This window comes from Ovis aries, chromosome 1 (genome assembly GCF_016772045.2).
Source record: "Ovis aries strain OAR_USU_Benz2616 breed Rambouillet chromosome 1, ARS-UI_Ramb_v3.0, whole genome shotgun sequence".
Taxonomy (NCBI): Eukaryota; Metazoa; Chordata; class Mammalia; order Artiodactyla; family Bovidae; genus Ovis; species Ovis aries.
This window is the reverse complement of record NC_056054.1, coordinates 201,961,078-201,976,314: the sequence shown is the minus strand read 5'-3', so window position 1 is coordinate 201,976,314 and position 15,237 is coordinate 201,961,078. Positions and strand designations below refer to the sequence as shown.

The 15,237-nt window shown below is 43.6% G+C and overlaps 1 protein-coding gene across 7 annotated transcripts in view; it reads right to left on the bottom strand.

Annotated features, from left to right (window-relative positions):
* Positions 1-508: 508 nt before the first annotated feature.
* The window catches only part of ETV5 (ETS variant transcription factor 5), a 60,092-nt gene continuing 45,363 nt past the window's right edge, over positions 509-15,237 (bottom strand). For 4 of the 7 annotated variants that reach the window (XM_060419559.1, XM_042233471.1, XM_027957527.2 and 1 more), the window contains 4 exons: positions 11,033-11,101; positions 10,709-10,878; positions 5,991-6,092; positions 509-2,969 (listed from right to left, as the gene is read on the bottom strand). In XM_060419559.1, the coding sequence (XP_060275542.1) occupies positions 2,748-2,969; positions 5,991-6,092; positions 10,709-10,878; positions 11,033-11,101 (563 nt within the window). In that variant the 3' untranslated portion in view covers positions 509-2,747. Of the gene's footprint in view, positions 2,970-5,990; positions 6,093-10,708; positions 10,882-11,032; positions 11,102-15,237 lie in introns of all 7 variants that reach the window. The other 3 variants (XM_042233464.1, XM_027957523.2, XM_042233476.1) reach the window with 1 other exon arrangement.

Sequence of the window (15,237 nt, the reverse complement as noted above, 5' to 3'; positions counted from 1 at the left end):
GTCATTTTTGAGGGAACTACTAGTAAAATTTTACTTAAGGTCAAAATCTGGGGAGAAACTAGGAAAAGAGGTAGTCGTCTTTTGTCTGGTTTTCCAAGAATTCATCTAAGGGGCTGAGCCAGATATCCTGGAACTCAATAGTCCTAGCCTAGTGATCTTCTCACAATGAACCTAGGGCCTACGGAAAGTAAGCTATGCTTTAAAAAAAAAAAAAAAAACTGAGTTGGTGAGTAGGTGGGTTCGACAGGAGGGATAGGATGGTGTCAACTCCCCACTGGCTGGGAAAACCTGTTTTCTACTTTCCTTCTACTCTTTTGGATCAAATGTTTAGCCAGAGTTTGAGAGATGAGATTAGAAGAGAGAAGCCGTGCGCAAGCTGACTCTCAACTCTAGAGTCATAAGGCTAGATAGCTAAGAGGGGGAGAGACAGAGAGGGAGAAGAAGGTACCAGGTGACTTCTGCTTACTTTAAGATGGGGGCAAGAAAGATGCGGGTTTCAGGCACTTGGTAAACTGAAAGCAAACTTCTTTATTGTACACAGTACAGAATATAATGCAGCTTGGCAGGATGCAAACAGCCCTGCGCAGGGGAAAAGTATTTCAAATCAACTGGCAGGTTAAAGCCTTTCTGCACTGTAGATTTTCCACACTCTGGAAAAGAAGCAAAAACAAAAAACCGAAAAACCCCAAATCATCAGGGAGGTGCATGAGTCCGATGGGAATGCAACGGTGACGCCGCCATCCTGTGTCCCGAGACCGCACCGGCCACATGGCCGTAGCGGGGGAGGGGAGCTCAGGCTACAGACGATTCTTTTCATACTTGCTAAGACAGCATAAATCCATCAAAAAAGAAAAAAAAATCCCAACAAAACCCAAACCCAGATAAGAAAGGAAAAAAAAAAAATCCTATACAGCATTTACAACAAATTAACCTCTAGCCAGCTTGGGGTAAAATATGCACCTATGTATAGACTATGTGTAGGTTAGAAAGCTATAAATACCACTTGGAAAGAGTCCTTTGATTAGAATACAATGCTAATTAAGGCCCAAGCTACAGGTGCAATACCTTTGTGGGCTAATTAGCTTCCAAGAGGGAATCCTTGTATTTCCACAGCTATGAAATGCACCCCTTATCTGTGACCCTCTTCACAAATGTGTTCCTGGTCACCTGGGGGACTGTTTGAGACTGCAGAGCGTTCCATCAATAGAAAAACAAAGCACTGTCCTTTGTGTATGAAGAGTAGCATCATCGTTTCTGTGCTCAGTGTCAGGGGAAGCACAGAACTCTCTCAACAGCAGGCACCAAGGTGCTACCTTTTCCTCTACTTTGAGCTTTCATGTAGCTTTAGCTGGGTTGTTGAAAACTTTTCCAATAAAATTCAGCGATCAGAGAACTCTTTTGAAAAGTGGCAGGAAACTAAGGCGCTAGCACACTTTTACCTGTTGGTGTCGCGCATACGTCTCAAACCCTATTGAATCATATGCAGGGTTTAAAGTCCGAGGATTTAAAGAAAAAGGAAAAACAAAAATGGATGAAATGGAAATTGTCATCAGTCATGCCCAGGGAAGACTCCCTAGGGTTTCCATCAGGTGACCAGGTTTCAAATGGACATGACATGTATTATGTACATATGCTTTCCAGAGAGGGCATGGGAGGGAACATTGGGGACTATACACATAGAATCTAAACGGTGTGTCCAGGCTGCCCTGCACACCTCAAAAATGTACAACTCAGGTGCAAATGTTCCGTCAGGCTGTCTGGTGCAGAAAGCACAAAGCAGGCAATAAAGAGGGCTTGCACTCAGCCAAGGGGACGCCCCCAGCAAAGCCCCTTTCAAGCTGCAGCGTCTTCAGAAGTCGGCACTGTCCTGTTTATAGGGCACAGTGCTCAGTTACCAAAAGGTTTGTTTTTTTTTGCTTTAAATACCAAAACTACAAAAATCAGTTTATAAACTGGTTTTCCAAAACAAAACAATCCCCCGAATCAAAGCAAAACAAAATACTGTCAAAAGTGTTAATCACCTTCTCCTAAAATTAAAGCCATCCACACACAGCCATGTGACTGGGAAGAGAGAGGGGGCTTGCTCTACTTGGTGACCACATGGCCAGAAGGTTCCCAAGAGTAGCAATGGTTTATTTGAGAACCGTGGAGTGGGTAACAGCTATTCATCCTTTTCCCCTTCTTTGTAGACCAAGGGGAAACATTTCAGCGAGCTGCAAGAGCTGTCCAAGTTTTAAGGTAATACTTGGCAACCCTTCGTGGTTTGAGCCTCCCCAACTTAGCCTACCTCCTGTTCTATGGGTTTTGTGACTCACTTTTTCAACAAATTGTGCAAATCAGAGCCCTTCTATGTAAAGGCATTTAGTAGTCCTTGATCAATGCAGATTGTCACATACTCTGTCCTGGTTTGCGGGTACCAACCTGAACAAGGTATTGCTTTGCATATATATTGTCCATGGGAAGGAGGCTCCATTTCAATCGCTTCCCAGAAAACTTGTCAGGATCAAGAGCTGAGGCACCAGCTTTTGGGTGGTTTTTCTACCCCTCCCTGTTCCCACTCCCCCGCCAAAGTTTCTGTCCTTAAGGGTGCCAATCCAGAGACAGATTGGATTCTCTATCTCCGGAGACAGATAATACTCAAAGGGCAAGCTTTAGGAACAGCCAGAAACACAAACAAAACCACTGTTCTCGTTTGCCTGAATGGGAACTGCTAGCTCTAAGGTTTGGCCGCTCAACTGCTCAGAAACTTAGTAAGCAAAGCCTTCGGCATAGGGGAGGCTGCCGCAGCGGTCCACATCCAGAAGATAAGCAGGGTTGTCCTCAAAGTGGGTCAGTGGCAGGGTGTCCTCCTCGCTGAGGTGGCACTCAGACTCTGCTTTCAGGAACGGACGCTGGTTGTCAGGGAAGGCCATGGAGAAAAGGGCATCAGGGTCGCAAACGAACTTGTAGACATATCGTTCCCCGGCCACCTAGAGAGAAAATGCACCTTATGAGGCCCAGTTGGACCAGGGCATGGGGTGTGGGCACCAAGGGAAGAAAGGGTTATCTGTTAAGCCACCATGCTCTTGGGCAGCCTGGGACCAAGAGGCTCAATGGTAGTTGATTATCCATATCCTTCGATTTATTTTGATAAACCATGGGGACCTGTTACCTGCTGAATGTTTTGACACCACAGCTTAACAGCTGAAAAGAATATATGAATATCAAACTCAGGTTCTTCTTAAAAGAACATCCTCACTGTTAAAATCAGTCTAGAAACAACGGTTATGCTGAGGCTGGTGTTATAAGGATTGAAAGATGCAGGAGTCAGCCCATGTGTTCAGTTTCCTCAAGTTTACAGTCTTCACAGGACAGCTTTGTTGTCCCACAGGGCTAGGAATTCAGAAGCTATGTGGGATTTTATAAGCTCGTTCCAAAACCAAAAAGAACTGCTTTTTGGCTTACCTGCAGTTGAAAATGACTAATGTCATGGTTTTGCTACACTGAACGAACTGCAAACTACCTTTATATGAATTTTATGCATTATAACATTACTTGAACCAACCAGCCTTGATTAAGGGTGGCAGGTGTATACAATCACTCATTCCTATTTGGGTTTTTTAAAAGGCAGTTTACTGTTAAATCTCTGGTTCCCCAGCCAGAGTCAGCTCACATGTGGAAGAGCTAGGCAGGAGTATACAGTGATGATAATACTAGCTCCGAAAGTTGAGCGAATGGCTTCCGGCCCTGGCTTGGTCACTAGCAAGTCCCAATCTCTATGAATCTCAGTTTTCCCTTTCGTAAACCTGAGGGTATGGAACTAATGCTTTTCTGAGTCCCTGCCCGGATCAGTTATGCTACCACTCCTCTTTCATTTAATTTTCATTTACTCATAGGTCACATAATAACGCAAGGATCTCTTACACTGGAAAACATGTTACTATTTCTAGGACATTTTCACATATATATTACCCCTTTGAGATTAGATCAAGAATTATTAGCTACACTTTCATTGGAAACAGGCTTTGAAAAGTTGACTTTCCTTAAAGCATAAATAAATGGCAGTGTTAGGATCTGAGCCCACCCACGTCTCATTCCTATGCCTTCCTCTGTACTATTTTATGCTTAATTCTCAGAGTTCTCTTCTTTCTTAGGAAACCTAGGAACAACATGGGTGAAATCCCTGATCTGGGAAGATCCCCTGAGGAGGGAAATGGCAACCCACTCCAGTATTCTTGCCTGGAAAACCATATGGACAGAGGAGCCTGGTGGGCTACATACAGTCCATGAGACACGACTTAGCAACTGAACAACAAAATGTTCTAAAACTGGTTTTGAGTGACAGTTGTACTACTCTGCATACATATTAAAACCCCACTGAATTGTACCTTTAAAAAAAGGGGGGGAGGGAATAGGTAGGGTGGGGTGATAACCCATTTTAGAGTATCTATTAACTATGCCAAGCACTGAAGTCAAGTTCTCATTTTGCCCCAAAGAAGCTGATATTCCTGTGGCAGATACTGACAAGCCAGGGAGATTTACAATATCGAGAGTAGGGAGACAGAGTGATGGAGATGAACGCAGGTGCTCTCAGAAGCAGATGAGACCACGTAACTCAGCTTGAGAACTTCAGATTCTTGGAGTAAACAGGTTATTGAGAAACAAGCAGGAGCTGGCCAGGTAATGAAGGTGTTAGGAATGTTCTTAAGTAGGATGGTAGTTTAATAGGTGTTTTTTTCATTTTATAATATGCTTGATAACTTATATGACTGATAGTGTTTGTTTACAAACAATACATATTAAGAGACAGATGGCTGTGGTAGTGGAAGCAGACAAGTGCAAGTGAGGAAATGAGGGTTAGATGGTGCCTTAGAGCCTGTATGAAGGGTTAAAGTCTGAGTTTTATCCAGAAGACCATCCATGAAAAGTTTTAATAATTTAAGGAGATGAGAGGAATATGGGGTCATATGACCACCTATGAGAAGATAAGCCTGGTTTTAGCACAAGACAAGTTCTCAGCAACAATGACCATATAATTCTGAGTGCATCTACCATGTAAAGACTGCCTAAATGTATAAATGCTAGAATCTGGGTAACAGTACAGTATAAAATCTGGTTAAGAAAAACCAAAGATTAGCCATCTTCATCTTCTGCTTATTCACGGCTTTTAAGATTTTGGTCTTTCACCACCTATCACAATAAGGATTTTGTTCTGGCTTCCTCAAAATATGCTTCATCCTTTATTCTGCAACTTGTTATCAGGCTATTCTGTTCCCATTTTGCAAATCTTGGCTTTTTAACTTGTAGTTTCCAGTTTTTGAAAAAGATTTTCTTCGTCCTAACACTTAAGAGTATTAGACCAACATATTTGGAGGTCTTGGTGTCTTAACAACTAAAGACTTCAACTAAGCTCTTGTGGGAGCAGAGACCTTTAAGTTGATTCTCTCCCTGACTCCTTTATGGATATAATAGTTGGCCTAAGTATCTGGACAATTTAAAAAATTTTTTCTTTGGCTGCATTGGGTCTCTGTTGCTGTGTGCAGGTTTTTTCTAGTTGTGGCAGGGTCGGTGGGGCGGGGGGCTACTCATTGTGGTGGCTTCTCATTGCTGAAGAGCACGGGCTATAGGCGGAAGGGCTTAGTTGCCCCACAGCATGTGGAATCTTCCTGAATCAGGGATCGAGCCCTTGTCCCCTGGATTGGCAGGTGGATTCTTAACCACTGGACCATCAGGGAAGTCCTATCTGGACATTTCTGTAAGTAGAGACAGTTTCTTTATTTCTCTAAAGCAGAGGAGGCTAATTTTCCTACAGAATCTTCCACAACCTCTGGTTTTGAGGTACCTGAGAGTATTAAAGGTGCTCTTTGTATCTCATTTTAACTCATTTTTCCAAGATTTTTTCCTACCACAGAATCACGAAGCTAACATTTCCTTGAAGCCATTAGTCTTAGTACAGAAGCCCTGGACAGTTTCTCTGAGAGTGATCTTAATTGTCTCTCATAATTGTTCACCTTCTGCATGATGCCCTTTTCATAGTAATAGCGTAGAGATCGGCTGAGCTTGTCATAGTTCATGGCTGGCCGGTTCTTCTGAATGCCCCAACGCCGAGCAACCTGAAGAGACAGGAGAGCAATGGAAACTCATTCCTTGGGTCTAGCGGGTTTCTTCCCAATCCCAGGAGAGCGTTCTAGAACCCAACTGCTCTGGTCAGTGATCCATTTCCCTGACCTGAATGGAAAAGCACTTAATTCCCTTAAGACCAACATTCAACAAAGGTGATGATTTAGTCATCGATGCTAAGAGGTGAGACCTGGAGGTGGAAGAATCCTAGCATTTTAAGATTGCAGAGGGCTTGGCTAGCATCCCAGAGGAAGCAGGCTCTCTACTGTTTCTCCACATATGAATTATTGACCAATACCCATAGACCATTAACATGTTGCCATTAAGTGCTATGGTTTCTGTAGCAGTCAATAAGGAATAATTAGAATGGTCATTCCTGAAACATTAGAAACACACTAGTGAGTTGCTAATGGGCCAGCAGAGCAAAAGTTCAATTCTAATAAGATTGGAGAGGGGCTGGGAGATGTTTACGTATTGCAGCTCATGGAGTAAAAGGGAATCAGATCATTTCAGCCTGCTGCCATCCAATCCCCTGTTCCCAGTGGACTTGCAGAATGGACATTAAAACATGTAGCACCATTATCCATTTAATGAAAAATTAACATGGCTTCCCAAACAGTTGTGAAGTGCATTATATCTAAACCCGATCCACCTGAGGTGCAGTGATGGGGGGATGTAATTGGAACTCTGGGCAAAGAAGCCTTAAAGCAAGAACACTTACTAGTGGAGTTCAGCAAGACAGTCAAGCAATTCTGCTCAAGTATCTCAATATCCCGAACCCTATGTATAAGGATGACTGTCAAGGTAGATTAACCTTGGAAATATGAGGCCTTTAAATGCATGCAAACCAGCGATCATATTTGGAACATTCTGGGTCAGTTTTGGAAACTTAACCAAAACAACTACATTCGTTTAAAAAAAAAGGTAAACATGGAATGAGAAGTAGGGAGACTGCAGGTGGAAAAGTGGATCATAGAGCCATGTTTCACTTAACGTATTATTCAAAAGTATTTGGGGCAGAATGAAAGCAACCTCTCAACTCGGGATTTGAGATGACCTTTAATAAATATCAGAAATGATCTGATAAGGAAGAAATGCATCTGTCCTAATCATATTACAGAAATTCAACAGTCATGATTCCATTTTCCCTTGTAAGAAACCATGTGAACGTTAAATTTCCATTCATTTGCTTTGTGCCCGAGAGCACACGATACCCTGGTTCTCTGCCTTTCTCCATATTGCACACATTCAACTCTTTGCAATGACCAAAAAGGCAAAATTAAGCAAAAACACATCCCCTGTTTAGAGAAAAACAGTTTAAGCCAATAGAAATAGTGGTAAGAAAGAAAAGCTGGTAAATCAATATGTGTCCTTTTTTTTTTTTTTTTAAAAGAAATAACACCGTGAAGGTATTATTGAACTGCTGCTGGCCACAAGTAATGCAAGAACCCTTAAAAGAGGCCCAGCTTCATCATTTGACTGTACTGCACTGGTGGAAAACAATTCTTGACTACTTAACTTCAGCCATGACCTTTCTTTGCTGTCACTTGCATATGCAGTAGCTGTACTGGAGAGAGGTTTTATATATGCGTAGACTTCAAAGCAGCTCTGGTAGCCATAGTTACTGACTCATCCTCTTGGGCCAGGGCCCTGTGATTCAGTAGCCCTCACTGGGGCTGCTCTTAATGCAGTAATCACGATGCGCCACAACTGCAAAGCAGCTGGGAATAACGGCTGCCCCATTTTTTTGGGGGGTGGAGGGAGCAGGCAATAGCTCGCTGCCAGCTCCTCCTTTCCTTCATCTTTCACATTTGTTACTCTGATATAGCATCTTAAGGATGGAGGCCGAAGGAGTTAAAAACAAAACAAAAACCAAAACTCCCATCTCTCTTCCTCTCTTTGTAAGAGCGCAGCCACAGCACAGGGAGCGGCTCTTTCTCAGCAGCACGTCCTTTTAAACCTCCCCATGGCATCAGTTATCTGCCACATGTTCAACAAACAACCCTACCCCCCAAAATATTCATTAATGCAGATTCACAGTTAAAATGGCTCCAGATTAAAGCCGAGTCAGTCATAATTGAGAGGGTGCTAAGCTGGATGACTATCAAAAGACATTTGATTAGGGGGCCTGCCAAAACGCAGTTCTAAAACCACAATTTCCATGCACAGTGTAATGGATATTATGGATAATTACCCAGAGTGCACTACTCAGCCACACAGCTGCCTACAATTACGTCCCAAACAGCTTCCTCCTCCGCTTCACCCTTCAAGCTCCCCCCATGACAACTTCTTACAGCATTTTTCGAGGAGTTGGTATCTTCCTGACACCACCAAGAGGAGGGCCTGCCAAGTTATACAAGGATTAGAGAGTGGGGAAAAAAGTGTTGCATGTCCTGGGGCCAAAGTGCACACTGGAGCAGAGCTGATCCTGGGGTTAAGGGAATGGAACATTTCAGAGTTCATGGAATGCTCAGGGATTTCAAGCTGCGGTGGCAAGAAGCACTTTCTGAAGAAACAGAGCTGTTTAATCAGCTGAGAGAGGTGCAAGTCCACGAGGAGACTCCCCTGTGACTGGGCAGCTTGGCATTTATGTGAGCATTCTGGATTAGCATTAGTTTCTTTAAGAAAGCCGGGGTCCTTTGCCATCTGTTCATCATTTTCTTTACCGTTGGTTGGAGAGCAACAGATTCAATAACGGCTTTACAAAGGGTCATAACCAGGTTTACCTGCAGCTGTACAGCCTCTGCTTAGGCCCGAGGCAGTGGCAAAAAAGTCGTAAAAGCTCCTTTTTGTGAAATGAGATAAATCAAAAAGGGCTGCTCACATGACAGACTTGACTTTCAAAAAGCCTCAGTGAGTCTGGGCGACATGCTTTCCTCAAGCCTCATACAAACCAGGCCACATTATGAGGAAAAGAATGTGGGGTAGATGCTTTGCAGTGTGGCTGGAAACATGGCTCCATTTTTACATGACTTAGCCAAAAGACACAGTCAGGAGAACACAGCAGTACCAAACTTTGGCTTTGAAGGTAGAACAAGTCTTAACAGAAATTGTATATGTATGGTGATGGACAGGGAGGCCTGGTGTGCTGCGATTCATGGGGTCGCAAAGAGTCGGACACGACTGGGCGACTGAACTGTGACTGATAACTATATCTTCTCTAAAGGCCTTTAAGGAAACCTGCCTTCCTCTACCAGTCAGGATTCTCCTTAAGCCTCCAATTCACACATTTTTCTTTGCTCGTCTTAACTTTCAGGCCATTTTCTTCCTCCAATTTCCTGCCGTCAACCCCTGTGCCCACCTGCCCCTTGGGTGTACTAAAGTGAGCCCTCCGACTGATTAAATAACGTCGAAAACTGCAGCTCCTATTCAGAGGCCTTCGAGAGCATTGTTCTCATTCTAATCACACCAACCCAAAGATACCTTTTTGTTCTGCTGGCTTAATGTGTAACGCTCAAGTATACGCTCCCCAAAGAAGCATATGTCAGACTTTCAGGGAAGTTATTTCTTTTCCATTTCTAACCTCTAGATTCTAAATCAAACAAAAATCAACCCCTTTGAAATCATGGCAAGCCCAGAGCCTGACTTAATTTGCTTTGTGATGTTTAGGAAAGGGGAGATTCTGTGATGTGTCCTCTCCTCTGAAGAAATGGCATTGGTTCTGTCCACTGGCCTTTCTGTCAATTTGGCCAAAAAGATGGTAACAATGTTTTTTTCTATTAACAAAATAAGGGAGGTTTGCTATCATTGTGGTACTTTAAAAAAGAGATAGTAAGAAGGTGATTACATTAACTTTTTTGTTTTTGCTGTGCAGGGTCTTCATTGCTGTGCCAGTTTTGCTCTAGTTGAGGTGAGCAGGGGCTACTCTAGTTACAGTGCTTGGGCCTCTCACTGTGGTCTTTTGCGGAGCACAGGCTCTAGACTGTTCGGGCATCAGTAGTTTCAGCCTGTGGGCTCAGCAGTTATGGCTGACTCTCGGGTACAGGCTCAGGACTTGTGGTGCACAGAGCTTAGTTGCTCTGTGGCATGTGGGGCTTTCCCAGACCAGGTATTGAACCTGTGTCTCCTGCATTGGCAGGTAGATTCTTTAGCACCGAGCCAGGGAAGCTCCTGTGATACTACATTAAAACAACACAAAACACTAGGTTTCTGAGATTGAGATTGACTCATCTCTGATAATGTTATTTCTCTAGAGCCATTTTAAATACACCATAGGACAGTTGCAACCTATATTACTAAAAATGTCTTACAATCTGTTCACATACTCTCTGATACAGGCTATGACATATGAGGGCTTACACCAAAAAAGAGTTGGTATCACTGAAAGAACACTTGAAAGACTTTCTAAGGGAGAAAGCAGACCCTTTTAGAATGTAAGTCTTCGTGGTCTCCCTCCCCAGAATTTGCAGAAGGGTTACTAATACTTTTTACATATTTTGCAGTGGAGAACTTTGCCTGTCGCATTAATAGAAAAGGCAGTGTCAAGCCCATTGGCCAGGCCAGAATCTGAATGAGAAGAGCGTATCTGACACAATAAGAAGGCCTTTTTACTAGATGGAGAACTAAATAGGAACAAACATCAAATCAAAAATCAGAACCCAGTGCTTACCTCTTCGGGTTCTATCAGCTTGAATTCCATGCCTCGGCCTGTCCAGGCAATGAAGTGGGCGTTGGCTGGGTCGTCAAGAAGGGTAACCAGGAACTGCCACAGCTGAAGGGAACCTCGCCTCTGGTAAGGGGGCCCTTCCCGATACATGGTGGGCTCTTGTTTCACTTTGCCTGCTCCGGATAAAGATACATATGCGGTACTTTAGTCTCAATTTTCTCACCTGGTTTGGGCAAATGTCGCCAATCTGCCATCAAGACGACTGACGAAGGTGCTCTGACATGGTAAGAATTCCAGCTTTGCACCAAACCAGATGGGGCTACTTACCTTCCAGTCTCTCAGGAACGACACAAGTGTCGTCAAAGTACAACCGGGGATCCTTCTCATATGAAAAACCTGAAGGAGAATTTAGAAAGAACATGTTGCTTAACATGGATCTCTTCTAAGAAAACTCTGAAGGACTAAAACAGAATTTTCTACCATTTCAGGTCCTCAGTCCAATGAACTGCTGTATCTATGCCAGATTGAATTTGGGAGAGAACTTCACAAGAACCTGGGTGTTTGTGTTCTGATGCAACTGCCCGCTCTGCAGTCAGAACGGCATCAATTCCTGCTGTTAGAGCCGAGACTGCAGGGAGGCACTGAATCACCAGAACGTTCCTGCACATCTTACTCCTGAGGTCTGCATGGATCAGTGACTAAGCCTTTATATCTGAAATGACATCTCATCTATTTCAGCTGGCCTCACTGGGGAGGATCTAATTGATCTGTACACGGTCTTGCCATTTCCCTTTTAGCAAATATTAATTTCACTCTTTCATACAGCTTGTCCATGCTGCCCACACACTTCATTCAATTATGAAAGAGCTTGGAAGGTAGAAAACGATGCCAAATGAGTAAAGACCATGACAAACAACAATCTGAAAGGTAAGTTGGAGGTATCATCATCTCCAGACACCGTGGAAGGAATATGAAGAGAGATTCCAGCAGTAACACTTACTGCAGTGTTAAGAAAACAGGGGGACTGACTGGGCCAACAACATATGTAAGTGGAAATGAAAGGAAGGCAGGGCAAAAAGTAGAAGGTGTCCAGGAGAGGGAAGGATGATGGCTTGGCATTCTAAACCCACTAATCTAGGACTTTCCTGGTGGTCCTGTGGTTAGGACTCCAGGCTCCCAATGCAGGGGGCACCGGTTCAATCTCATTGGGAAACTATGCCACATGATAGGGCCAAAAAAGTAAACCCACTAACCCCTAATAAAGGTTCAGTGCTGACTACCAGGTCAGCAGGCACCCTGATGAGGCCCGCAGCTCAAAGCAAAGCCAGTTAATTAATAGACAGGCATGGTGGGACCACACCCTTGCTTGGGGTCCAGCCTATTTCAGGGGTGAGCATCCCTGTGTACTCTCTTCTAACCACATGCTTCTCCAGAGGAAGCACCAGACGCTCCTGTTTGCATAGCGGTACTCCCCACGCTCAGTTCTCCGGTCAACTCGTCTGGCATGTGGACCAGGCTTATGAGTGTCAAGTATGTGGTCCCGGCAGGCAGGGGAGGTCATTTGCAGTGAAGAATGAGCACTAGATTTTTGAGAGGGATTTTCTATGACTTAAACTCTCTGGGTAAAGGCTCCAAGAAATAATCTGTTCATTACAATCAGCTTGGATCAAGTTCTTCTTGGCAGGATCAGCACAATTTTAAAAGAGGCCTGGGGTTGGGAAAACACTGCCCAACTTGGAAACAGATTGTTTTCAGGTTTCGTATTATTCATTTTGTTTTCTCAGCCCCAAGCATTTTTTTCTCTGCTTAACTACAAAGAAGTATATTTTTATGTAATCCAATAGATATTTATGCTGGGCACATGTTTGTGCTAGAGAAGAGGGTAGACTCGGTGCTTGCTCTAATGGAGCTTGCATCCCAAGTGGTGGAGACAGATGACAAAGTAGGCAAAAAAAGAAAAAAAAAAAAAAAAACCAAAAACATGGTGTAATGTGAAGAGCATGGGCCCTGAAGCCAGACTGATTGGACCTAGGTTAACTGTGTGACCTAGAACAAATTAATCTCTCAGTGCTCCATTTTTCTCATCTAAGGATTGTGGAAGATAATTCCTACCTTACAGGCTTGTTAGTGAGAATTTAATGAGTTGATATATATTCTGTTCATTGACTGATTTATCCTTACAACAGACAGCTTAAGAATAGCTCCCAGTACATAGGTGTGCAATGCAGGATAGTTAAAAGGAATCAAGACAGTAAGGACTTGCACATTATGATAAATCTCTCCAGTTACTCTCTTAACAGCACTCACCTTATTCTGTCATGGAATTCTAAGTTTCTAGAGGGTAAGGACCATATTCTGAATACCTTAGCATCCTTATAGCACCTACTACATAAGTTGCTCTATAACTATTGAAATAAATATGAAGGAATCTACAGTTTTCCATTAAAAGATTTAAGAATGCAATGCTAACTTCTCAGGGACTCCTATAATTTTCCTATATTTTTGGTACTAGGAAACTGACTTACAACAAACTGTCATAATTTATATTAAGAACTGCATAATCCATCATGCTTCGTATTTTCTGCCTTGGCTGTTGGGAAGCTATGTATTTCTCGACTTTCTACATGAATTTTGCTACTCTGATGTTTTAACAGCCTTAATATAAAGTCAAAAGTAAACTATAAAGTTTACACACCTGCCAAAATTGCTATGTTATATTTAGAGCTTTTTTTTTTGAGCATAATACACTCACAGAATATAGGGGGAAAAAATGTAAACCTAGATTAAATTCTAGGTTTGGTTTTCAAACTAATCAGATGAAGCCCTGCCCATGAGTATCGTTCTGGTATATTTTGTGGTTTCTAGTCATTGCCACATGTGGTTCTCTAAAACATCTGGAAGATGCTGTTGGTTTAAGTGAATTTGTCAGTTGAATTTGCACAGCAGTTGCATCAGTTGTGGTCACAACCATCTAATCACTCAAAGGTGGCAGGAAGGAAGAACCTGTTTGAGGGGCAAAGTGGAAATGAAAGATTCAAAATAGTATGTAAAGATTCCAGGTGAATGCTAAGGCAGGATGGCTATCTTAGTAATCACAGATGCCAATCAGAAACACTTGTCTCACTAACTCACGGGCATCTGTGGTCAAGCCTGTATAAGGAGAGAAAAACTGTGTCAGGGTAATTTAGAGCAATTAAGAATGCAGATAACTTTGAAACTAACTTCTTCGATGTGTGTGGGGTCAGGGAAGAAGTGGGGGAAAACACAAGCTCGCCAGATACTGTGTGTAGTAAGCAGCCCCAATGCTTTACTAAAAGTATTTCCTTTAAGAGCATGCGGCTCTTTAAATGTTGTAATTATGCAAAGTGTTTTCCTCTTTCCTAATTCACCTGCTGCAGACATCAACTGCTGCAGAAACATTTGGGAACCTGGAAGAGAGCCCTACTACACATGTGTGCCCATCACAGAGGTCCAGTAGACAGCCCTTCCTTCCCAGGGCTGGACACCCACTCAGAATACCCCTGGGTGCCCATGGCAGCCACACTTGGTCTCCCTTCCAAACAAGTCACTGGGAGGCAGCCACCCATAGAAATCACTCTTGTGAACCAAATCAGTCATAATAACCAGCCAGTGCTGATTTACCAGCTCTTTCAAAACTCTAGAACAGGGGTTGTCATCCCTGGACACAACAGAATTGCCCAGGGAGCTTCACAAATTACTAATGCCCAAGCTCCATCCTAGAATTTCTGATTTAGTTGCTCTGGGTGAAGCCTGGACACCAGAAGCTTTAACAGCTCCCCAGGTGATTCTAGGGATTCTCAGGTAGTGCAGCGGCAAAGAACCCGCCTATCAAAGAAGAAGATGTAAGACACGTGGGTTTGATCCCTGGCTCAGGAAGATCCCCTAAAGGAGGAAATAGCAACCCACTCCAGTATTCTTGCCTGGAGAATTCGTTGGACAGAGGAGTCTGGTGGGCTAGAGTCCATGGGGTTGCAGAGTCGGACACGACTGAGGGACCGAGCGCACATGCACGCAGGTGGTCCTAACGTGCAGCCAAACCTAAGCCTTACAGCTCTAGCAGCTGTCTCATGAAACTAAAAGGCGCTTACTCCTGGAGGGAAGGTTATGACCAACCTAGACAGCATGTTAGAAAGCAGAGACATCACTTTGCCAACAAAGGTCCGTCGAGTCAAGGCTATGGTTTTTCCAGTGGTCATGTATGGATGTGCGAGTTGGACTGTGAAGAAGGCTGAGCACCAAAGAATTGACGCTTTTGAACTGTGGTGTTGGAGAAGACTCTTGAGAGTCCCTTGGACTGCAAGGAGATCCAACCAGTCCATCCTAAAGGAAATCAGTCCTGGGTGTTCTTTGGAAGGAATGATGCTGAAGCCGAAGCTCCAGCACTTTGGCCACCTCATGCGAAGAGTTGACTCATTTGAAAAGACCCTGATGCTGGGAGGGATTGGGGGCAGGAGGAGAAAGGGACGACAGAGGATGAGGTGGCTGGATGGCATCACCAACTCGATGGACAT